At 43.8% G+C, this 22,512-nt stretch overlaps 5 protein-coding genes across 6 annotated transcripts; 4 read left to right on the top strand and 1 right to left on the bottom strand.

Moving 5' to 3' along the window:
- Positions 1 to 568: 568 nt before the first annotated feature.
- LOC116200575 lies at positions 569 to 1,132 on the top strand. The gene has a single exon (XM_031531409.1). It carries the CDS (start codon positions 569 to 571, stop codon positions 1,130 to 1,132), a length of 564 nt encoding a protein of 187 aa, XP_031387269.1.
- A 958-nt stretch (positions 1,133 to 2,090) lies between these two features.
- Positions 2,091 to 7,260, top strand: LOC116202002 (DNA replication licensing factor MCM2). The gene is made up of 17 exons (XM_031533507.1): positions 2,091 to 2,404; positions 2,506 to 2,684; positions 2,899 to 3,077; positions 3,190 to 3,379; positions 3,481 to 3,700; positions 3,794 to 4,001; positions 4,106 to 4,240; positions 4,332 to 4,523; positions 4,621 to 4,793; positions 4,884 to 5,072; positions 5,165 to 5,281; positions 5,656 to 5,740; positions 5,820 to 5,972; positions 6,077 to 6,202; positions 6,299 to 6,481; positions 6,618 to 6,779; positions 6,888 to 7,260. The coding sequence occupies exons 1-17, from the start codon at positions 2,184 to 2,186 to the stop codon at positions 7,002 to 7,004; spliced, it is 2,829 nt and encodes a 942-aa protein (XP_031389367.1). The 5' UTR covers positions 2,091 to 2,183; the 3' UTR covers positions 7,005 to 7,260.
- Positions 7,261 to 12,029: 4,769 nt separating this feature from the next.
- Positions 12,030 to 14,812, top strand: LOC116199170 (calnexin homolog). Its single transcript, XM_031529459.1, has 6 exons — positions 12,030 to 12,269; positions 12,398 to 12,467; positions 12,750 to 13,870; positions 13,993 to 14,064; positions 14,173 to 14,289; positions 14,364 to 14,812. The coding sequence occupies exons 1-6, from the start codon at positions 12,174 to 12,176 to the stop codon at positions 14,490 to 14,492; spliced, it is 1,605 nt and encodes a 534-aa protein (XP_031385319.1). The 5' UTR covers positions 12,030 to 12,173; the 3' UTR covers positions 14,493 to 14,812.
- A 1,585-nt stretch (positions 14,813 to 16,397) lies between these two features.
- On the top strand, positions 16,398 to 19,835 carry LOC116199760 (calnexin homolog). 2 transcript variants are annotated; one of them, XM_031530235.1, is made up of 7 exons: positions 16,398 to 16,692; positions 16,869 to 16,972; positions 17,060 to 17,129; positions 17,762 to 18,888; positions 18,971 to 19,042; positions 19,168 to 19,284; positions 19,364 to 19,835. In XM_031530235.1, exons 2-7 carry the CDS (start codon positions 16,883 to 16,885, stop codon positions 19,517 to 19,519), a joined length of 1,632 nt encoding a protein of 543 aa, XP_031386095.1. In that variant the 5' UTR covers positions 16,398 to 16,692; positions 16,869 to 16,882; the 3' UTR covers positions 19,520 to 19,835. The 2 variants fall into 2 exon arrangements, with proteins under 2 accessions (XP_031386095.1, XP_031386096.1); XM_031530236.1 differs by having other exon boundaries at positions 16,598 to 16,685.
- A 354-nt stretch (positions 19,836 to 20,189) lies between these two features.
- LOC116199759 (pentatricopeptide repeat-containing protein DOT4, chloroplastic-like) lies at positions 20,190 to 22,512 on the bottom strand. The gene has a single exon (XM_031530233.1). It carries the CDS (start codon positions 22,320 to 22,322, stop codon positions 20,343 to 20,345), a length of 1,980 nt encoding a protein of 659 aa, XP_031386093.1. The 5' UTR covers positions 22,323 to 22,512; the 3' UTR covers positions 20,190 to 20,342.

The raw sequence follows: 22,512 nt of genomic DNA, 5'->3' as shown, positions 1-22,512 counted from the left end.
TAAGGCATTGCTTATTACTTTTTTTTTTCCTTAATAACATCAAGGATGTCCTCAACTTATTGGCTAAGATTACTCATTGTTCACTGAATAATTAGATTCAGATTAAGCAATAATCTTCCCTAATTGAGATGATCAATGAGATTCAGATTGAGCAATAATCTCCGCCACTTGAGATAATCAATAATTCTTTTAGCCAATAAAGGAATCCCACGTGGAGTTGCAAGAGTGAGGGTTTCTGCCCTAAGAAGCTTACTTCTTCCCCTTCCTTTTTTTTTAAGTTAATCCATCAATAAGACTTACCACGTTCACCCCACTACTTAAAGTACAACTAAAACAAATTAAACTACCGAAAAAATAAAACAAATTAAAGCCATGCATGAAGCAATTTCTCTTTCCATTTCCTATATAAATCCTACCACCAAGGACACAAAACACTTCATGCTAAGTAATTGCTTTTCCACACACCAAAAGAAAAGAGAAGAAGAAGCAGAAGGAGAATATCCACATACAAATCATTAACCTCAATCGATATCTTTGCCACTGGAGTTGATTGCGAGAGAAGGAAAGTATGAAGAGCAAAGCATCTCTCTTCTTGAAGCACGTACTCTCGGTCCTCAGCTCGATTGCCAAGTCCAAGTCCGTGGCCATTAAAAACAAGACCAATGCCGCCCGGGGCCGTCTCCTCTTGTTCACGTTGATGAGCAAGAAGGCCGTGCTCGGCTCCCTGTCGAATAAGATCCACAACCTCCTCGGTCATGGTGACGACAGTGACAGTGACGGCGAGGATAAGAAGGATGAGAGCAGGGCCATTGTTCTCTACAGTGCTAGGTCAGACGGGCCATGCTCGAGTTCGACTCACATTGTGCAGAGAGTCAATGAAGATGATGATGATAAGTATCCTGACCTGAGGCACTCGCTGTGCGATGAGGGAGAGTCCGACTATGAAGATGACCCGGGCAAGTCTGTGATTGATGTGGTGAAGGACCTTAAGGAGGGAGGTGAGGACTTCATCCTTGAGGACGAGATCGACCACGTGGCAGACCTCTTCATCAAGAGGTTCCACAAGCAGATCCAGCTGCAGAAGCTTGAGTCGTTCAAGAGGTTCCAAGCTATGCTTGAGAGAAGCCTCTGATCCATCATGATAAGATCATAGGAATAAGCAATCTTATTACCATTAAGGAATGGCATTACATAACCTTGGGTCGGTTTTTGGACCGAGATAGAAATTGAAGAAAGCATATGATGCGAAATTAGCTACTTAGGTTCGGTCATTATGGAAGACCTAAAGTATTTTGTTCTGTCACTGTGGCCTTCCTAGGAAAATTTAATGCCCTGATTTTTTTAAAAAAATTTTGTTTAATGGATTTTGTACGTTAAGTTTTATGAAGAAGGCTAGCTATGGAGGATCCTTGTAAAAGCATGTATCATGGAATAAAGTTAGCCTTCCCAGTTTCTCTTTTCATACGAAGGAAAAATTAAAGTGGGCATTCACTGATGTTTCTTTACTCACGATGCCCTACAAACAAAAGTTTCCTTTGATTTTCTTGAATAGAAGCGTCGGGCCATTTCATTGACACATCGATTCAACTTGCATCTAAATCGAGCCAGGATCTTATACGGATCCGGTTCAGCCGTTGCTCAGATGAACCATAGAAACACGAAGGCATGGACTAAAATAGATAACAACTTTCTTTACTATCTAGCAAGTGCGTTGTTCATTCAACATGTCAATTCATCAGCGACCCTTCGACAGCCTACAACATATTGGTTTTCGATCGGCCTCCGAAAATTACACTTTCTTCGGAGACTTCCGAACCGAAGTTCATCGCTTTATTAATTTTCTTTTCTTATTTTTTTTCCTTCTTTTCCTTTTTGGGCTTGGATTCCAGTATCATCATCCAATTGGACCGCCCACTAGTCATAGCCCAGCCCATCACTTACCCAGGCCCATCGTATGCGAAGTGCAGGTTCACCCGAAGGCACATGCACCCGGATGCACTAAATTATTACTGGCACGTATCGAGGCCTCTATCCAAGCAGCCGCCACGTAAGCCTTGGCGCCAAATCTTCCCGCCAAAACTGAAGCCCCGCGCCTCCACAGCGCCCTAACCGAGCCAAGCCGATCTTTCTTTCTCATTCTCGCAAGCAAGCTCAAGCTGTGAACGGACTTTAGCTGAACTGAAATGGCGAGAGAGAACGACGCCGCCGCTGACCCGCCTTCGACGCCGGACTCTCCTTCCTCGGCCGATTTCAACACCGACCAGCTCCCCTTCACCAGCCACACCTCCGACAACAACTCCACCGACGATGAGGCCGCCGTCGACCCGGAGATCATCCGCGATGAGCCGGAGGAGGTCGACGAGGAAGAGGAAGGGGAGGACCTCTTCAACGATAACTTCATGGAGTCAGTGCTCGAATTTCCCCCCATCAGATCTAGCCTTCCTTCTGATTCGATTTGTTTTACGGAGATTTCATTTCAATTTTGTGTTTGTTGTGGTCGTGCAGCGATTATCGGAGGATGGACGAGAACGACCAGTACGAGTCGGTGGGGCTGGACGAGTCGTTTGACGACGAGCGGAACGTGGACCAGATCATAGCGGATCGCAGGGCTGCTGAGGTCGAGCTTGATGCTCGCGAGGGCCGTGCTGCTAATCGCAAGCTCCCTCATCTTCTTCACGACCAAGGTACAATCTCTGCTCTATCCAATTAAGCTGATTAGGAGGTTGTAGTGATAAATATGCTCTGATGAAAGATCAATACAGTACGTGTTTACTGCATAGGATTTCAAGCATATGTAGCTTTGATTAGGAACGCGGCCTCTTGACATTGAGTTGTTGTCTTCGATTGGACCATGTTGTGAATAGAGTCTAATAAGGTTCCTTGATGTTGTGGCTACAGATACAGATGATGACAGCTACAGGCCATCGAAGAGGCACAGAGCAGATTTTAGACCTCCTACTAGGCCCAGACCCAATGACGAGACCGACAACACGCAAAGTTCACCAAGTCAGTCGCAGCGGGGATATTCCAGAGACGATGTTCCCATGACTGATCAAACTGAAGATGACCCTTATGAGGTTTTGCACTAGTTAGCTTTTGCTATTCAATCTGCTTGAAGGGTCTGGCTTTCTAGTGATATCAAGAGACCTAGTTTGGTTTGTTAATAATTAGCGCAAGGTCTTGCTGCAGGATGAAGATGATGAGGAAGGTGAGTTTGAGATGTACCGTGTCCAAGGAACGTTAAGAGAATGGGTGACCAGAGATGAAGTTCGTCGGTTTGTTGCTAAGAAATTCCGGGAGTTCTTACTTACGTATGTGAATTCCAGAAATGAGAATGCTGAACCTGAATATGTGCAGCTGATAAATGAGATGGTGTCAGGTAAAGCTTCTGCTCATCCCAGTTCTATAAATTAAGGAGTCATATGCTTAGCATCCTTATTTCTTGAGCAAGGTGTCCTTTCTTACTCCTATCTTGTGCAGCCAATAAGTGTAGCTTGGAGATTGACTACAAGGAATTCATTTATGTTCACCCCAATATTGCCATTTGGTTGGCTGATGCCCCACAACCTGTCCTCGAGGTCATGGAAGAAGTAGCACAGAAAGTCGTCTTTGACTTGCACGAGAAGTACAAGGACATTCACCAGAAGATCTATGTTCGCATTACCAACTTACCTGTGTATGACCAAATACGTAATATAAGGTAACTTACCTGCATGCATCCATCAGTGCTCCTTAATAGTTTTTCTGTTGTCTCTCCCATATGACCTTCTTTACCATTTAAAATGCTTTTCAGGCAGATCCACTTGAATACAATGATTCGCATTGGAGGAGTTGTAACCCGGCGTTCTGGGGTCTTCCCCCAGCTACAGCAAGTGAAATATGACTGCAACAAGTGTGGGACAATTCTTGGTCCTTTTTTTCAAAATTCTTATTCAGAAGTCAAGGTTGGCTCTTGCCCTGAATGTCAGTCAAAGGGACCATTCACTGTCAACATTGAGCAGGTAAAAATGCTCAGAGACTACACTCTCTGTTCAATTCTTCAAATTGAAAGAATATCCTTTTGAATTACCAAATGAAACTCAATAGATTCTTCTTCTCTGTGCAGACAATATACAGGAACTACCAGAAACTTACACTCCAAGAGAGCCCTGGAATAGTTCCTGCTGGTCGGCTACCAAGATATAAGGAAGTGATACTACTGAATGATCTGATTGATTGTGCACGTCCTGGAGAAGAAATTGTATGGTCCTCTTCTGATCTTTGCTTCTTAAGTTAGTGATTAGATCATTATTTTTTAACATCAATGTTTGATATACGTTTCCCTTTTTCAGGAGGTGACAGGTATCTATACAAATAATTTTGACTTATCTCTGAACACGAAAAATGGATTTCCTGTCTTTGCTACTGTGGTTGAAGCAAACTATGTTGCGAAGAAGCAAGATCTCTTTTCTGCTTACAAACTCACGCTGGAAGACTTGAAGGAAATTGAAAAGTTGTCCAAAGACCCCAGGATAGGGGAAAGGGTTCGTCTTTTCAGAAACAATTGTCTCGTTTTTCTTTTTTCTCACTGTGTCCTATGTCGATGACTTATTTTACTCTTTCCTTATAAACAATTTTCAGATCATTAAGTCCATTGCCCCATCAATCTATGGCCACGAGGACATAAAAACAGCTATAGCTCTTGCTATGTTTGGAGGCCAAGAAAAGAATGTTGAAGGGAAGCATAGATTGCGAGGAGATATAAATGTACTTCTGCTTGGTGATCCAGGAACAGCCAAATCACAGTTTCTCAAGTAAGCAATTACTCCACATAGTCGACATTGGATCTGTCCATTCTGAACTTCAACAAACTGAGCTCTGATTCATCAATGTCTAAATGTAAGGTATGTTGAGAAGACTGGCCATAGAGCTGTCTACACAACTGGAAAAGGAGCTTCGGCTGTTGGGCTTACAGCGGCAGTACACAAGGATCCTGTTACAAGGGAGTGGACCCTCGAAGGGGGAGCTCTTGTCCTTGCAGACAAAGGAATATGCCTTATCGATGAATTTGATAAGATGAATGATCAGGACAGGTTTGGAATATGCTCACTTTTGCACTATCTTGCTTCAGCAATTTACTTCTAAAAGTCTAATAATTTTTATTTCATTACACGATTGTTTTCAGGGTGAGCATTCATGAAGCGATGGAGCAGCAGAGTATAAGCATTTCTAAGGCTGGAATCGTCACTTCCCTCCAGGCCAGATGCTCTGTAATTGCCGCTGCAAATCCAATTGGTGGAAGGTATTCCCAGGATGAATTTGGTTGAATGCAGCTCTCTATAAGTATGAGATGTAGGAACCTCTCTCATGAAGATTGGTGATGCCCTGTCTAGACTTTAGATTTACGCAGCAATGACCTTATATAAGGTCTCAGCAGATGAAAGTCGATGCTATAAATATATTTTCTTTTAGGAAACCTGATAGATGACATAGTTCGAGGAGCCCACATCCCCTGCTTTTCTGTGCTTCCTTACTGGTCATTGGGTTCATCTTCCCCTAACCAACAACCAGAAAGAGAGCATGTTAACAAAATTTTGAATTCCTAGTAATACGAAAACTGTCTACTTATCTATTTCTGTTATCAGCAACGAGTCTAATCTTTAATCCTGTTTGCAGATATGATTCTTCAAAGACGTTCTCCCAAAATGTTGAGTTGACAGATCCCATCGTCTCTCGCTTTGACATTCTATGCGTTGTTAAGGTCACGGTTCTGCAAACTCTTTTATCGTTCGGTGCACCCCTCGATTTGTACTAACGTAGAAGCAACTTGATTCCAACAGGATGTGGTTGATCCTGTGACTGATGAGATGCTTGCGAGGTTCGTAGTTGACAGTCATTTCAAGTCCCAGCCAAAAGGTGTTACCATTGACGATAAATCGATTGGTGAATCCGAGGAAGATGTTCAAGCCTCATCTGCAACTGCTGATCCTGAGGTTCTCTAACTCAAGATCCTATCTATTTTCTTACATGCTGCAGGCACATCTATGCGAAGTTGCTTGCAATTCCTGATTTCTTGAACATTTTCTCTTTTGTGCAGATACTTCCTCAAGATATGCTGAAGAAGTATTTAACCTATGCCAAGCTCAATGTGTTCCCAAAGTTGCATGACTCTGACATGGATAAATTGACACATGTTTATGCGGAACTGAGGAGAGAATCATCGGTGAGTTTTCATATCACTCTCGCTTTCATGTAATGGACTTGTTAAATATCTGCACACAGATCATGAAAGATCCCTTACCTCATGTTATCTCTACAGTATGGACAAGGAGTGCCTATAGCTGTGAGACACATTGAGTCAATGATCCGAATGTCTGAAGCACATGCGAGAATGCACCTGAGACAGCACGTAATTCAAGAAGATGTGGACATGGCAATTCGTGTACTGCTTGATTCATTCATCTCAACCCAGAAATTTGGAGTGCAGAAAGCTTTGCAGAAGGTACAAACAGATTTTCAACCTCCTTTCATTTGTCAGCCTTTTATTTCACGCAAAGTCAAATTTTAGTATAACCTCTTGAAATTCTTATGGAATTGAATCCTGGAAGTAACGTGGGACAATCATATTCTTGTTGCAGAGCTTCCGAAAGTACATGACCTTCAAGAAGGACTACAATAAACTTCTCCTCCACCTTCTCCGTGAGCTGGTGAAGAGTGCGATCCACTTTGAAGAAATTGTTTCAGGAACTTCTTCAAGACTTATGCATGTCGATATTAAGGTGGATGAACTGCGTAATAAGGTATGTGGAATCAATCCCGAAATAAGTGTCCTCTACTGGATCACTTGCCCGTATGTTGTTGGTATGAGCTTCAGACTTATGCATTTTTTTATCAATTCAATTTTACAGGCTCAGGAATATGAAATCTACGATCTACAGCCCTTCTTTTCCAGCACCCTCTTCTCGGGAGCTGGTTTCCATTTGGATGTTCAGCGGGGAGTTATCAGGCATGAGCTTCCACGATGACAGCAAAAATGCTTACTCGATCACTCAGCTTTTTCAGACACTGCAATATTTGAATGTTGTGGTCGAGAATCTTTCTTATGGCAGGTAGTGTGATTAGATTGGCTATAAGTTATTGTTTCGTAGGATTCTCCTGTGTGTTTTGAATCATATATGCTGATACAGTGAGAGCATCTGCTGAATGTCCCGTCTATCACATTACTTACAGTCATCAAAATGTTTTCTATCGGGTGCAAAAACTGGAAAACTGATTGTTTAATTGCTCGGCCCATTCAAATGGCTAATTCGTACCCTAGTTTAAAATTTGAGATCATGATCTCGGAGATGTGATTGTAATCTGTACGTACTTTGCTTGGCATATCCCAGAGATTCGTGAAGTACTATGGTTGTTCATCAGCCTTTCTCGGCAATAGTAGCGACCGAGGGCCACCAGACTTCACTGAAATTTGGAAAATCCTATTTTGCACCCTGAAGTTTAACACATGGACTGTCTTATTCCCTAAAGTCGTGTCATGATGTAATGCTCAATGTGGTTTTTGTCTATATGAATATTGGATGCCTCGACCCAATTTGGGTCAGTATCTTGTATATATATTCACAAATTCATACATGGAGTGTCCTGATACATAGTGGATACACATGGTAAGAATATTATCTATGGAAAACAACGAATGTCGGCAGCGGATGTCGAAATATATTCTAATGCACCCTCTCAATCTGTTGGGACTCAAACACTGATAAATTGTGACAATGTGATTGAAAAAGCGACACAAATTTTTTTTGGGTTAGTATGTCGGCCAACTAGCTGGACGTTGGGACATATTGCACCAATAAGTCACCACGCTAAAGACTCTCGTTACGAAGTGATAATTGACAACTATATGCTTGGAACTCTGATGCTGTATCGGATTTACAGTAAGATACATAGCGCTGATATTGTCATAGCACACTATAAACGCAACCAATATCAATGATGAGTTGTCGAATCCATAATATTTTCGCCACAGCATACGCAAGTGCCCGATACTCAGCCTCAGTAGAACTCTTGGACATCGTGGGTTGTTTCTTGGACCACCAAGAGATGAGGTTGGGGCCAACAAAAACAACGTAGCCTGTGGTGGAATGCCTGGTGTCGGGACATCTGGCATAGTCAGCATCAGTGTATGTAGTTACTTGGAGGTCAGTCTGACCACTAGAGAATCAACCCATGAGAGGAGGTCCAACGAAGATACCGTATAATTCGCTTAGCTACTTGAGATGGACTGTCCGGGATGCATGCATGAACTAACTGACCAGCTTGACTGTAGAACGGCTGTTAAGCCAGGGAAATGGTAATGTATTGAAGAGCACCAACTATATTCCGATACTCAGTAGGGTCATCTAATAATTCCCCATCACTCAACAAAAGATTAGTACGGGATGGTAAATGTGTCTTAACTGTAGCCGATTTCTCTAGACCAAAATGAGTTAGAATATCAAAAATGTATTTTTGCTGAGAAAGAAAAGGCGTATTATGTGATCATTTCACCTAGATTCCGAGAAAGTAGTGTACAGGACCAAGATCTTTCATGGCAAAATCAATAGGAAGAATGCTAATGAACCAATCAAGAAGAGACGAGGAAATCCCAGTTAATATGATGTCATCAACATACAATAATAAGATAATGTTGTGTTAGCCATTACGATAAATGAATAGAGATTAGTCGACTAGAGTGGAGACAAATCGAAGAGAATTCCAAAAAGTATTGAATCGTGTGAACCAAGTCCTGGGAGCCAGTTTCAGACCATAAAAAGATTTATGCAGACGAGATATATGATTAGGAAATAGTGGATGAACAAAGCCGGTAGGTTGTTCCATGTATACTTGCTCCTAAAGATTGCTATGTAGAAAATCATTTTTAATGTCAAGCTAGCCGGCGAATATGCCAGAAAAAGGAGTGAGCTAATGATAATATAAGAAGAATGTTAGAGGGTTCTACCACTAGGCTAAACTTGTTATGGTAGTCAATACCTTGTTGTTGACGGAAGCCTTGAGCTACCAGCCGACCCTTGTAACAGTCGATACCTGGATAAGATGGGCTGCTCTGAACTGGGCTAGGACGCCGAAGTTGGACCGGGCAGAGTTGGCGGACTGCTTGGAACAGAGCTGGACAAGGTAGAGGGAGATGGATTGAACGGGGTCTGACTTAGTCGAGGCCCCAACATTGCATCTGGACAGGAATTGACAGGGGCCCATGGGGAGAGGTGGACTAAACTGGACAGACAGACAGACAGAATAAGCTGAAGTGAAACCCTACTAATCTGGACCAGAAGTTACACAGGTATGAGGCTAGGCCGCATGGACTCAGAGAGGCTGGAGGGAGAACTGACTGAACTACGAGCATGTACCTGAGCACAGAGAAATTCAAATTCGTAAAATCGAACATGACGTGACGTGTAAACCCAATTAGAAACCGGATCAAAACATCAATATCCTTTATGTTCGGCAGCATATCCGATAAAAATGCAAGCTCGTGACTTGGATTCAAGTTTATTAGAAGTGTAAGGGGTTAAATTTGGAAAACATGAGCACCCAAATGTTTGAAGAAAAGAGTAGCTGGAAGTTTTCCAAATAATTTTTCAAAGGGATAAGAGTTCTTGAGAAGGATGGTTGGTAGTCTATCAATAGTATAGATTGTTGTGAGAGCCGCGTCAACCTAAAACCGATGAGGTAGATTACTTTGTATTAAAAAACTGCTCATCACGTCCAAAATATACCTATGCTTTCTCTCCACCATCCCATTTTGCTGAGGGTTGTGTGGGCATGACATTCGAAAAGAAATTCCCAATTCATTGAAAAGTTTTCGAAAATTGAAGTTATTAAATTCGAGTCCTCCATCACACTGAAAAATCTTGACTTTCCTGTTTAAAATATTTTCCATTTTATTCTTGAAAATCTTAAAATTTGCAAAAACCTCTGATTTTTGCTTTAAAAGAAACAGCCACGTAAATCGGGAATAGTCATCAATGAATATTACATAATATTAATGAGCCGTTTGGATTCAGGGTTAAAGTTACAAAACTTTAACTTTGATTGTGATTGTGGAAAATGACAAATGAGATGAGATTATAAATTTGACTTGAGAAATGTATGTTTTTGTTGTGTAGTGTGTTGAGTTAAGGTTAAAGTTAAAATTTTTTACTTGGAAAATGTGTATTTTTGTTGTGTAGTGTGTTGAGTTAAAGTTAAAGTTAAAAATAAAAAAATTTTAACTTGCAATCCAAACAGGCCTTTATATCCCAAATGAGATAAAATAGGAGACTGCCAGACATCCACATGAATCAACTCTAAAGGGAAATAAGCATTAAGTTCCACACATTGAAACCAAAGTTGTTGTTCCATTACTGCTGCCCACGACCATTTCCTTGGTTGTTGGAATGGCTCGAGCCACGGCCACCCCCTTTGTTCGAGCGTCTGCCTCGATTGCCACTATTGGGATTTCTACAACCGCCCTTGTTAGGCTAAGTCTGCACTTGAAAAGCAGCAGCAGGAGGGTTGGTGTCTCCGGGTAGAGCTGACGGAGGGGAGACTCTTGATGGAACAGCTTGTTCCTAAAAATATCAAAGGACATTTGTTCACGATCAGGAGAGTAAGTTGTAATTAATGATTCATACTCCCCAGGAAGGCCAGCAATAGCTCCTCGTCATCAAGAGGTCTCTCAATCTCTCGCAGCTGGTCAGCAAGAGATTTGCATGAGCGAAGATATTCCTCCATCCCCTGAGACTTGAGTTTTACTCGAGTGAGTTTCAAGCATCTATCAAGGGCCCGAGAGCGCGCTCAAGGAACCGAGAGTGGAGACCCTCCCATACCAGAATGAGAGGTTGCGAGGTCATGGACCTCCTCGAGAAGGCCCTCAGAGAGTGTGGAGAAGATCCAAGATCGGATCAAACGTAGATGGACAGCACAGGGTCCCATCCACATGGCCAAAAAGATCATGGGACAAGAGAAAGGTCGAGAATAGGGACCTCCAAACCATGTAGTTGGATTGATTCAGGGTGACGGTGACTAGGTTTGTGATGTGGAGTAGCAACATGACCAGTTGGCGATGCAGCAGGAAAGCTAAGGGGGAGGGAAGGCAGAAGGCTGCTAAGAAGGCTGGAGGCTTCGGTTGTGGATGAGGAGCTCGGAGGGATAGAAGATTCATTCAGAGGATTGCAAGTTTGGTTGTTGATGTTAGCAATGGGATCCATGGGTGGGTGGGAGAGCTCGGATAAGGACAATAGCAGTAGAATTAATGCAGAAAAATAACGTAAGCTCTTGATACCATATGAATATTGGAAGCCTTGACCCAATTTGGGTCAGTGTCTTGTATATATATTCACACATTAATACATGGAGGTGTCCCGATACATAATATATGTATACACATGGTAAGAATATTATGTATGGAAAGCAATGAATGGCAAAATATATTCTAATAGTCCATCTTTGCACTGAGATCTGAAACTCAAGTCCTGTAAGGAAGTTGATGAAGAGATCTCAAATGACGTGAAGCATTGTTATAAGGCATTTCAATGGCCCTACAATCCAACCATTTAATTTGACAATTGAAACTGTATGAGCACCCCCATCAACTTCCAAAACATGGCCGAAGCACATAAAAATCGCGTTATGATCTCCTTAAAGGCAGGAGCATTGTCTAGCGGACATGACTAGCAACAAGAGGCAGATAAGCGGCTCAACCTATTACCGAGTTGAACAAGAGGACTGCCCTCGATCCTAGAGGTGAACATATGAATCAGGACGCCCCCTTCCCAATCATAAAAGAAGCAGAACCTGCATCAAAACAGGGGCCGAACTGTTAACATACTCTAATTTCAGGGATGCGAAAAAAAAAGTAGAAACTGAAAGGAGCAAAATGCTCCAAAATCAAAATTTAGGGTGCAAATTAAAATTTTCGAGAAGCCAGCGCGCGACTGACCGGTAACATATTTCTCCTTTCCCTTAAATCCTCCTTGAATCTCTGCAAGCGCGCCATCTGTTCCCCCTTCGCCCATTGCTCTCTTCCAGCTTCCTCTCTCATCACACAGCTTACATTCCATGAAGCAATGAGCTTTGATCCCGACGAGATTCACACATTCGGTTTTAGCGATTCCTGATTGATCTCTTGCGGTGCTCAGGACTAACTACTGATGATGGAGACGAGGCCGAATCCTCTGCTCGTGCGTGTGGCAACAGTGTTGATCGTCTGCTGCGTCGCCTTCCGGATCAGAGCTTCTGACAATGCGGTATTCGAAATTTTCATCGTTTATTCCCTTAGTTCGTTCATGCGATCCATAGCGTTTCGTAGTGTGTTTGGTTTGTTCAGTCGGAACACGGGTCTGAATCATTGTGATCATGATTGCTTTGGTTGTAGATATTTTACGAGCCATTTGATGAGACTTTCGAGGGACGCTGGACGGCGTCCGATATTGATGACTACCAAGGTGATGTAGCAACCTGTTTCCATTTGCCTATTCGGATACATATCATTCAATTTTGATCCTACAGACAAAGATTTATCATTATTGAATTGACAGCTTAATGAATTCCGAAGGAATTCCGTTTCGTGTTCATCTTGACACAAATCAGGCAAATCATATCCTGCTCTTATATTCATTAGAATGTGGCGGTAGAACAGTGCATCAACATCTACATGGCTGTTTGATGCCTTCCCTTTTTTGAGTACGATGACATGTGTTGATATTGTCAGCATTGTATGGCTTCAGGTGTATGGAGACATGCCAAAAGTGAAGGACATGATGATTACGGACTTCTTGTCAGTGAGAAGGCTCGGAAATATGCAATCGTGAAGGAGCTTGATGAGATAGTGAGCCTCAAGGACGGGACAGTCGTTCTGCAGTATGAGGTGCGGCTCCAGAACGGACTAGAATGTGGCGGTGCCTACCTGAAATACCTTCGACCTCAGGACGCTGGATGGAAAGCCAAAGAATTTGATAACGAGTCTCCTTACTCGATTATGTTTGGACCAGACAAATGCGGGTTAACGAACAAGGTCCATTTCATTTTCAAGCACAAGAATCCTAAGAGTGGGGAATACGTCGAGCACCATCTCAAGTACCCTCCTGCTGTGCCTTCCGACAAGTTCTCCCATGTCTATACAGCAATACTGAGACCAGATAACGAGCTTAGGATATTGGTAGATGGGGAGGAAAAGAGTGCGGTAAATTTCCTGTCGTCGGAAGACTTTGAGCCGCCTTTGATGCCTGCGAAAACAATTACCGACCCGGATGATAAGAAGCCTGAGGACTGGGATGAACGAGAAAAGATCCCAGACCCAGATGCAGTGAAACCCGATGATTGGGACGAGGATGCTCCTATGCAAATCGAGGATGAGGAAGCTGTTAAGCCTGAAGGGTGGCTCAATGATGAGCCAGAAGAGATTGATGATCCTGATGCTACAAAGCCCGAGGATTGGAATGATGAGGAAGATGGTGGATGGGAACCCCCCAAGATCCCGAATATGAAGTGTCAGATGGCTCCGGGATGTGGCGAATGGAAGAGGCCGATGAAAATCAACCCCGCTTACAAAGGAAAGTGGCAAGCTCCTCTAATTGATAATCCAAATTATAAAGGCACCTGGAAGCCCCGAGAAATCCCCAACCTCGACTATTTTGAGCTCGACAGACCTGATTTTGAGCCTATAGCAGCCATCGGTATTGAGATATGGACAATGCAGGATGGGATTTTGTTTGACAATATTGTGATTGCCAGTGATGAGAAGAAAGCAGAGTCATATCGCAAAACAGCGTGGAAATCCAAGTTTGAGAAGGAAAAGAAGAAAGCTGAGGAAGAAGCTGCCGGTTTGGATGCCCCCTCGGCCTTCCAAGTAGACCTTCACCCCTCCGTTCTTTCAGTTTGCATTTTCCGTTAGCTTATATAACCTCACAACACTGACAATAAGAAAAGCTTTTAGCTAGTCTTACGAAGTTTACTCTCTTGCACTTGCAGAAGAAAGTTTTCGACCTTCTCTACAAGGTAGCAGACATTCCATTCCTGAAGGCACACAAGCAGAAGATATTGGTACACGAACAAACTCAATCGGGCCATTCATGATATTCTTATTGTTGCCGATCCATACTGCCTCCTTGGGGCAAACTTCTTACACGTAATCATTTGATTTTACTGCAGGATCTCCTCGAGAAGGCAGAAAAACAGCCGATGATCACTATCGGGGTGCTTGCATCTATTGCTGTCGTGATCTTGACGGTGTGCCTCAGCGTCCTCTTTGGGGGCAAGAAGCCTGAGGTATGCGTGTATTTTGTACTTGCTGTGACCTCATTGGAAACTGGACTAAGTACAGTTCCTTTACGAATTTGAAGGTCAACGTCCCAGAGAGGAGGACTGAAGCGGCTCCCCGTACTTCTGATAATAGAAGTGACCGTGGAGTGAAAGAAGATGATGCAGCAACCGGTCCTGCTCGGAGGCGGTCTACTAGAAGGGAAACTTGAGCAGCAATGCTGCTATAGGGACATCTTTGGCTGCCTCTAAAGCTTCAGGGTCTCCAGTAGAGCAGAGAGAAGCTGGTGGAAGTTGAATTTGTTCATTCTTTTCGTAGTTCGGTTTTCTGCATTTTCCTCGAACATTCATTATTTATTATGCTCGGTTAGTTTTTTTGTATTACTCGGTAGCTCAAAATGCAATTTTGGAAGAGAAGCAGGATGTCTTGGTTACTTGTCATGCTTGGTTAGTTTTTGCTGTTTTACTCGTTCTGTAAAGTCGGTCGAGCATAGATGTATAAAAATTCTATTAGGCTCGCCTTTTGACACAATGTGACTACTTCGTGCTTCGCTTTCCTTCTCTCCGTTTTTGGCTAGTGATGATTCCGGGTATCATTATATATCTATCATACACGAGAGTCATCCTAAATTACAAGCAAGTACACGTGCAAATATTCATATGGTTTCATCTGTTCTTATGCATTGGAAATCCTAACAAGATTGAACGTAATTTTTGAGAGGCTTAGGAGAACTTATTTTAGTTCTGTTCAATGTTCCATTTAGAGCGGAATACACGGTAAATGATTTTGTAGCTATCGATAAAACTTAGCATTGAATATATGAGATTCTTTCATGTGAAGGAAACATGAATATCGATCAATCTCCTGGATTTCGTATTAATTTTGTATCAAATAATCCAATATCAAATATCTTATCAAACTTTATTCGATCAATCTCCTGCATCGATCGATTTGTTGGAGAAAAGTCTCGCGCTCTATCCCCGTAATATTGAGGAGACATCCTGTGGCAGATTTCATTCTCATTGAATGGTCAATGGACTTGGTATATTATGAGCTCTTTTATTAAGTAGCCTCGGTGAAGTCTCCTCTTCCTACTGATCGCGTTGTTCCGTTCTACTTGAAACTAGAAACTATCGGAGAATTCACAGTTCATCGGCTTATGATTTCCTTGTTGCCGTGACTTGGAAGGAACAAAAGCCGCTTTGGATGCTGATATGGAAGCAGCCAGCTGGTCTGCTAAGAATACGTCACTTTATATGGCTCACTGCGCATGACAAATTACTCACTAAATCCCATTCAGGTTAAATGCTCCATGGGATCATCCAGCACTTGCTCCCATGCACACAAGCTGCGAAGACTCCGATTCATGTTCCACGTGGCCGTCCGGCAACACGAGAGGTTTGGAGGAGGCTTTTACGATGAGAGATGCATTCTACCTTTTCCTTGAACATACTGGAATGGTTCTCCACCTATCTGCAGAGCCTCATAATGTCTGCCCTCAATGGCAGCAGGTCTTTGTAGTTAGCTGTTGGCTCTTATGGTGAGGAATAAGGATCCATCTTTTGTGGCGGATTTTGCTCGGGCAGTAGATGAACTTTCTACAATCACGAGTCCTTCAATGCACTAGTGAAACAAAACCAACAAGGGATTGGAGAAGGATGAGATGGATCCCAGCCTCCAGGGGATGTATAAAATCAACACTCACGGAGCATCACGCAGCAACCCGGGCTTGGTGGGTGCAGGCAGGCGGTCTACTCTGTGATTCCGACGACCGCTGGCTTTGCAGTTTATCTCATACTGTCGGGAAAGCCCATGGGGCTTAAAAGCTGGCCCTGGCTTAATTAGCTTGAGCTCTTGATCATCGCCTCATCATGGCAGAAGTTGATTCAATACTTGTCAGGCATAGAGTCACAGAAAAGTGCTCCAAGTTCTACGGACTTCCAGGGCAAAGAATGCGTGTGCGGATTGGTTCGCTCGGAATTCCCCGAAGCTTTCATTGGTTTCATTCTCTACATAGAGGCATCCACGATCCTCTGTTTCGCGATTTCTTTGGGATCTCCATACCGCGCTTTTGCCCGGCATTCACTCAAATAAAGAAAAGCTGAAGAGAATCAAATTTTTGAAAAATCTCCTCGGATGTGCGCTTCTGTGCAACTCACCCGACGGTATAGTTAACGGCGTGACGACGTGGCAGGAGGGCCCGACATGCTTACACGTGGAGAGACGCAATTGTGTGGAGCTACCACTACGCCGCGATGACGTGGCGTGCTTCTCGAAAGTGGGAGGTCAGTCAGTCGGTCATCGCCTAGGCTATAACTCGGGGCAACTCGTATCCTTCTTGCAAGCTTCGGCGTCGACTCAGTCTCGGACTCGGACTCGATCTCTCTCTCTCTCTCTCTCTGGGGTAAGAGGTGAGAAAGCTTCCATTTCCATGTCCTTCTCCATATCTCTTCCATTGTTTCCTAAACTTCTCTTCGTGTTCCAATGGAGAAGCTCGACTCGACTACAGTGGCGCTGCCATGGCTCCTAGGGTTTGATTCGGTCGCTGTATGCTGATCTTCTAGGCTTCTACTTTTTTCCTGTGCAGCTTTGGCGGCGGCGATGAAGTTGAAGCTGACCCCTCAGCTCGCGCTAGCGGCGGCTCTGCTGCTGATTAGCAGCTTCGCTTCCCAGATCCAAGCTTCTGATGTGGTACTCGAGCTTCTCAACCTCGCCGCTTTTATTTTGATTTCTTAGAGTGTTTGTATTAATCTCTGGTGCCGATTGCTCTTGCTGCAGACTTTCTACGAGTCGTTCGACGAGAGCTTCGACGGACGTTGGATTGTGTCTGGCAAGGAGGACTACAAAGGTAATTCAATCTGTCGTTTATAATTTTCTGGATTCGGAGAGGAGGAACTGTGAAATGGTCGATTGCTTAAGTAGTTGAAATAGTATTGCTTGGAATTGGATTTTTTCCGGATAAGCCTGCCAAAGTATGTCTGTTGGGATAGGGAAGAAATTCGAGTCTTGGACTAGTTATTTGCTTGTTTTGCGACGAGCTTATTAGTAAAAGTGTGGTGATGGCCGCTCTTCGCTTGCTCTGATTTAACTTGTTGAACGTGTCCTGCAAATTAGACGATTCCTCTTGATGTTAAAGCTCTTGCTGATGTGGTTTCTGCAACAACTTTCTCCTGCAGTGCTTGTAGCGCTTTCCCATGATTGATTGCTCAATCTAATGCGATAAAAGCATAATTGGAGGATTTTAATGTTTGCTGTCTTTTTATTTCCAACTATTAATTTTCCAGAGCTATATGTTTGTCATATGTGTACATCTTTGTTGATCTTCAAGAATAAAGGAAACTTTCTGCTTTGATCTTCATGATGTACAGTTCAGCTACCCTCCGGCTCTTTTTGTGACATGATCCACCGTTTCAATATTCATTACTGTTCCCTCTTCTTCTGGAAAGGATGATCTTATATGTTTCTGCTGGTTGTGTATAGGTGTATGGAAACGCACCAAAAGTGAGGGGCATGATGATTATGGCCTTCTTGTTAGTGAGAAGGCCAGAAAATATGCAATTGTGAAAGAGCTTGACGAAGCTGTAAGTCTCAAGGATGGGACCGTCGTTCTACAGTACGAGGTCCGACTCCAAAATGGCCTTGAATGCGGTGGTGCCTACCTGAAGTACCTCAGACCCCAGGATGCTGGATGGAAGTCTGATGAATTTGATAATGAGTCTCCTTATTCCATAATGTTTGGACCCGACAAATGTGGCTCAACAAACAAGGTCCATTTCATTTTCAAGCACAAAAACCCAAAGACTGGGGAGTATGTTGAGCACCATCTGAAGAACCCTCCCTCTGTGCCTTCTGACAAACTCTCTCATGTCTACACTGCAATACTGAAACCCGATAATGAGTTGAGGATATTGATAGATGGGGAGGAAAAGAATGCGGCAAATTTCTTGTCATCCGAAGATTTTGAGCCGCCTCTCATACCAGCCAAGACCATTCCTGACCCAGATGATAAGAAGCCTGAGGACTGGGATGAGCGGGCAAAGATCCCAGACCCAGATGCAGTGAAGCCTGATGACTGGGATGAGGATGCTTCGATGGAAATCGAAGACGAAGAAGCTGTTAAGCCTGAGGGGTGGTTGGATGACGAGCCTGAGGAAATCGATGATCCTGAAGCTACAAAGCCTGAGGATTGGGATGATGAGGAAGATGGTGAATGGGAAGCACCTAAGATTGATAATCCCAAGTGTGAGACAGCTCCGGGATGTGGCGAGTGGAAGAGGCCGATGAAAAGGAACCCTGCTTACAAAGGGAAGTGGCACGCTCCTCTAATTGACAACCCTAATTATAAGGGCATCTGGAAGCCTCGGGACATCCCAAACCCTGAATACTTTGAGCTTGACAAACCTGATTTTGAGCCTATAGTAGCCATCGGTATTGAGATCTGGACAATGCAGGATGGCATATTGTTTGACAACATTTTAATCACCGCTGATGAGAAGGTCGCAGAGTCATACCGCAAGACTGCATGGAAACCTAAATTTGAAGCTGAGAAGGAGAAACTGAAAGCTGAAGAAGCAGCAGCTGGTTCAGATGGCCTCTCAGACTTCCAGGTAGATTTTCGATCCCCTTGACTTTTGGCTCTGCTAGTTTCTTAGCTTGTAACCTGACAAATTACATTTCTTGAACTTGCAGAAGAAAGTGTTTGACCTTCTCTACAAGGTCGCAGACGTTCCTTTCTTGGAAGCACACAAACCTAAGATCTTGGTGTGTGTTCACAACTTTCTTTTTCTTTCTTTGTTTTGCTGGTAGCATGTCCAGGAGTGGCCATTGCAAAGTCAGGCTTCATTCTTAGGGAATTGCTTACATGGAGTCGTTTGGTTTCCTTGCAGGATCTCATTGAGAAGGCAGAGAAACAGCCCAACATAACCATCGGTGTACTTGTCTCTGTTGCGGTGATTATATTGACGATCTTTTTCAAAATCCTATTCGGTGGCAAGAAACCAAAGGTCCGTATTATATTATGCATCATTAGGACTTGTTTCTAATGAGCTTGAATTGAAATTTATTCCTCTCTTTAATTTGCAGCCCAATGTCCCGGAGGCGCGGAGTGAACCTGCTGCTGAGACTTCAGATAATCAAGGTAGCCGGGAAGAGAAGAGGGAAGGTGTGGAGGAGGAGGAGGAGGAGGAGAAGGAAGATGCAGCTGCCGCTCCTCGCAGGAGGTCACGGAGGGAAACTTAAAGAGCAGGGAAATGTCGCCACATGATACGATTGTATGTTTGGATTTCTTGAGTTTCATAAATTTTTAGTAGATAGTGGGCGTCAATTTTCTGTTATATTGAGTTATCGAAGTCTAATGTACTGTATTCCTTTGGTATTTTGATGTCAACACTATTTTGAGAGGTACTCTTACGTAGAGAACTTAAGCAGAGAAGAACTTCGCATTCCCCTCGCCCTGGGCATGCATCATTTTTATCGTGTGAGATGATTTCGAAAGTCTATTCTGCTAAGTGAGACAAGTACCTGTGACTTCTGTCAATAGAAATCTATTGCGATATTGCTCGTTGTTGTCTATGTTCAAAGCCATGGAAGCGTTGGCAAATCAAATTTCCCTAAACATCGTTGGGATAGTTCCAGTGTTAAAAATGTCACTGACACTTAGGGAATGTGGATGGATCATGGATTCACAAGCTTTGTGCAAATGCCACCTCCATTTCTCACCAAAATCTGTCCAACGGAAGAATGCATCAGTCCGTGCTATTATACAAAGTCACTGAAGCCGCAACTGGTTGCAGAGAGTTTCTCGATATATTGGTGTCCGGCAGCTATATTAATCACTCCCTCCCATTAATCCCTTGCCAGAAGCATGTCCCAGCTGGTAAACAACTTCAGAGGATTCAACCTGTCAATCGAAGATTATATATTCCAGAGGGTTTCATTTTCAGAACTGAACACTAGCAGATTGTTCTCGGCTCCCCCGAAAAAATTGAGATCCGAAACACTGATAACCAAACTCAACACAGGTCACCGAAAAAATTGAGGTCCGAAACACTGATAACCAAACTCAACACAGGTCACCGCAGCTGCAAAATCCACCCTTAAAATGGTGGAAACACCTAAGATCCTTAACTATGATTTCTCGCTCTTCTAGTCTCGAGATCGCCTTCAAAGCAGCGTGACACCCACGGCACATCTGGTGATTCTTGGTCACACGAATAGTACCACTAGATTGCTTACTCACGAGACCAAAAGACACGGCCAGCATCTCGCTGTGTCCTATGATTGGGCACTCTCGTTCTTCATCTACATCATGAAGACTAAAATCTAACTTTGCCAGATTTCCTGCCTTCTCCATTAACTGTTCTAGTTCCCAATATATCCCCTGCGACCTAGGGTGAGACACATCCCCTGTTCTGAAGACATGGACCTTGTTCCGATGCTCTATCCAGCTGTAAGCCCTCTGAGGCTTCAAGCCCATGTCTAGGATCATTTGTCGGTATTTATGTACCATATCCCACTTTTCAAAGTGGGCATACCAGTTCGATAACAAGACATAGTTCTCGGCGTTTAGAGGTTCCAGTTCACAGAGCTGCTCAATGACCCGCTTGCCCAATTTCACCTCCTGGTTAATCCTGCATCCGTGTAGGAGTACTCTCAAGGCCTCAGGGCTCCTCTTGAGCTTCCATTTCTCAATGAAGGCACTCGTCTCTTCAAAGAGTCCCGAACTAGCTAGAAGAGACACCATTGAAATGCAATGTGCAACTTTCGGTTCCCTAATTCGGTTAAAGTAATGCTTTCCTTTCTCAACCATGCGAGAGGAAGCACAAGCTTGGAGTGCCGCGCCATAAGTTAATTCATCTAGTTCTATGCTCCGTTCCTTTTCCATTCCATGAAACAAATCAATCCCGAGACCTCCCTGTCCATGTAAGCTGGACCCCATTACCATCACCGTCCAAGAAATGGCGTCCTTCTCCTCAATCCTGCCAAAAACCTTCAAGGCATATTCAAAGGAACCCGATTTCACGTACATGTCCACAAGGGCATTCTGGACTTTAAGATTCAAGTCGAGCCCGTTTCTGAGCAAGTAACCATGCATCTCCTTTCCACACTTAGAAGCAGTCATCCTCCCACAAGCTGGTAGTATAGACGAAACTGAGAGCGTATCAGGGCTTATCCCTTCTTTACTCATCTGCCGGAGCAGTTTCAAACTCTCATTAAACCCGCCCATCTTCACATGAGCCTGAATGATAGTAGTCCACATAACAACATCCTTATCTGGCATCCTATCAAAAAGAGTCAGAGCATCCTCGAAGCTCCTGCAGTCGATGTACATCCTCACGAGAGCGTTGCTCACGAGAACATCGAATTCGAACCCTAATTTCCTTGCAACCTCGTGAATATGCCTTCCGTCACGAAGCGATTTCAGTTGCCCGCAAGCTACAAGAGCAGTTCCCAGTGCAACTGAATCTACCTCTACTCCGAACCTCACCATCTTCTTGAACAGATCAACAGCTAACTTGGGCTTACTTTCTGCCAAGTACAATTTAGCCAGCAGAGTCCAAGAAACAGGATTCCTGTTCGGGGACTTATCGAACACCCATCTAGCAGACTCGACACCGTCGAGAATTCCATACATCTCTATCAAGGAGGAGATAACGTAGTTATCAGAGCAATGCCCCAGCTTCAAAGCATGCCCATGGACCTGTTTTCCCAGGGACAAGTCACCCAAGAGCCGAGAGGCGGCCAAAACCCGAGGGAGAGTGTGCATGTCGACCCGAACTCCTCGGAGCAGCATCTGCTCGTAAGTCAGAAGGGCATTTCCAATGTCGCCGCTTCTGAGGTGGGTCTGAATTCGGCTGTTCCATGGGAGTGAGTCTGACACGGGGATTTCGTCGAACGCCTTGCGGGTAACTCCCGAGTTACGGATCTTCGGTAATGCCGTAGCCTTGATCTGGTAGGTACCGCTGTGATCGGTGGTCTTGGATAACGGCTGCTCCGCTGGGAGGAGACGCTGATGAATTGGCGAAGATGGAAGAGATTCCATGGATCAGGGTTTTTTGCCTGTATCTTGAAAGCTCGAAGCAGCGACAAGAGTGTTTTACATCAGGATGAATGATTCGGGATGAGCGGAACCGGCAACGAGTAGGATCATCTTGTCTTGTCCAATGGGCTTCGGCATCATCGACCAAATATGAAGACGGGTCTCTATCAATCAGCAGTCCATCTTCCAGATA

The sequence above is a fragment of the Punica granatum genome, chromosome 3 (assembly GCF_007655135.1).
Source record: "Punica granatum isolate Tunisia-2019 chromosome 3, ASM765513v2, whole genome shotgun sequence".
NCBI classification, from domain to species: domain Eukaryota; kingdom Viridiplantae; phylum Streptophyta; class Magnoliopsida; order Myrtales; family Lythraceae; genus Punica; species Punica granatum.
The sequence above is the reverse complement of the archived record's forward strand: the minus strand, read 5'-3'. Positions and strand labels throughout refer to the sequence as shown.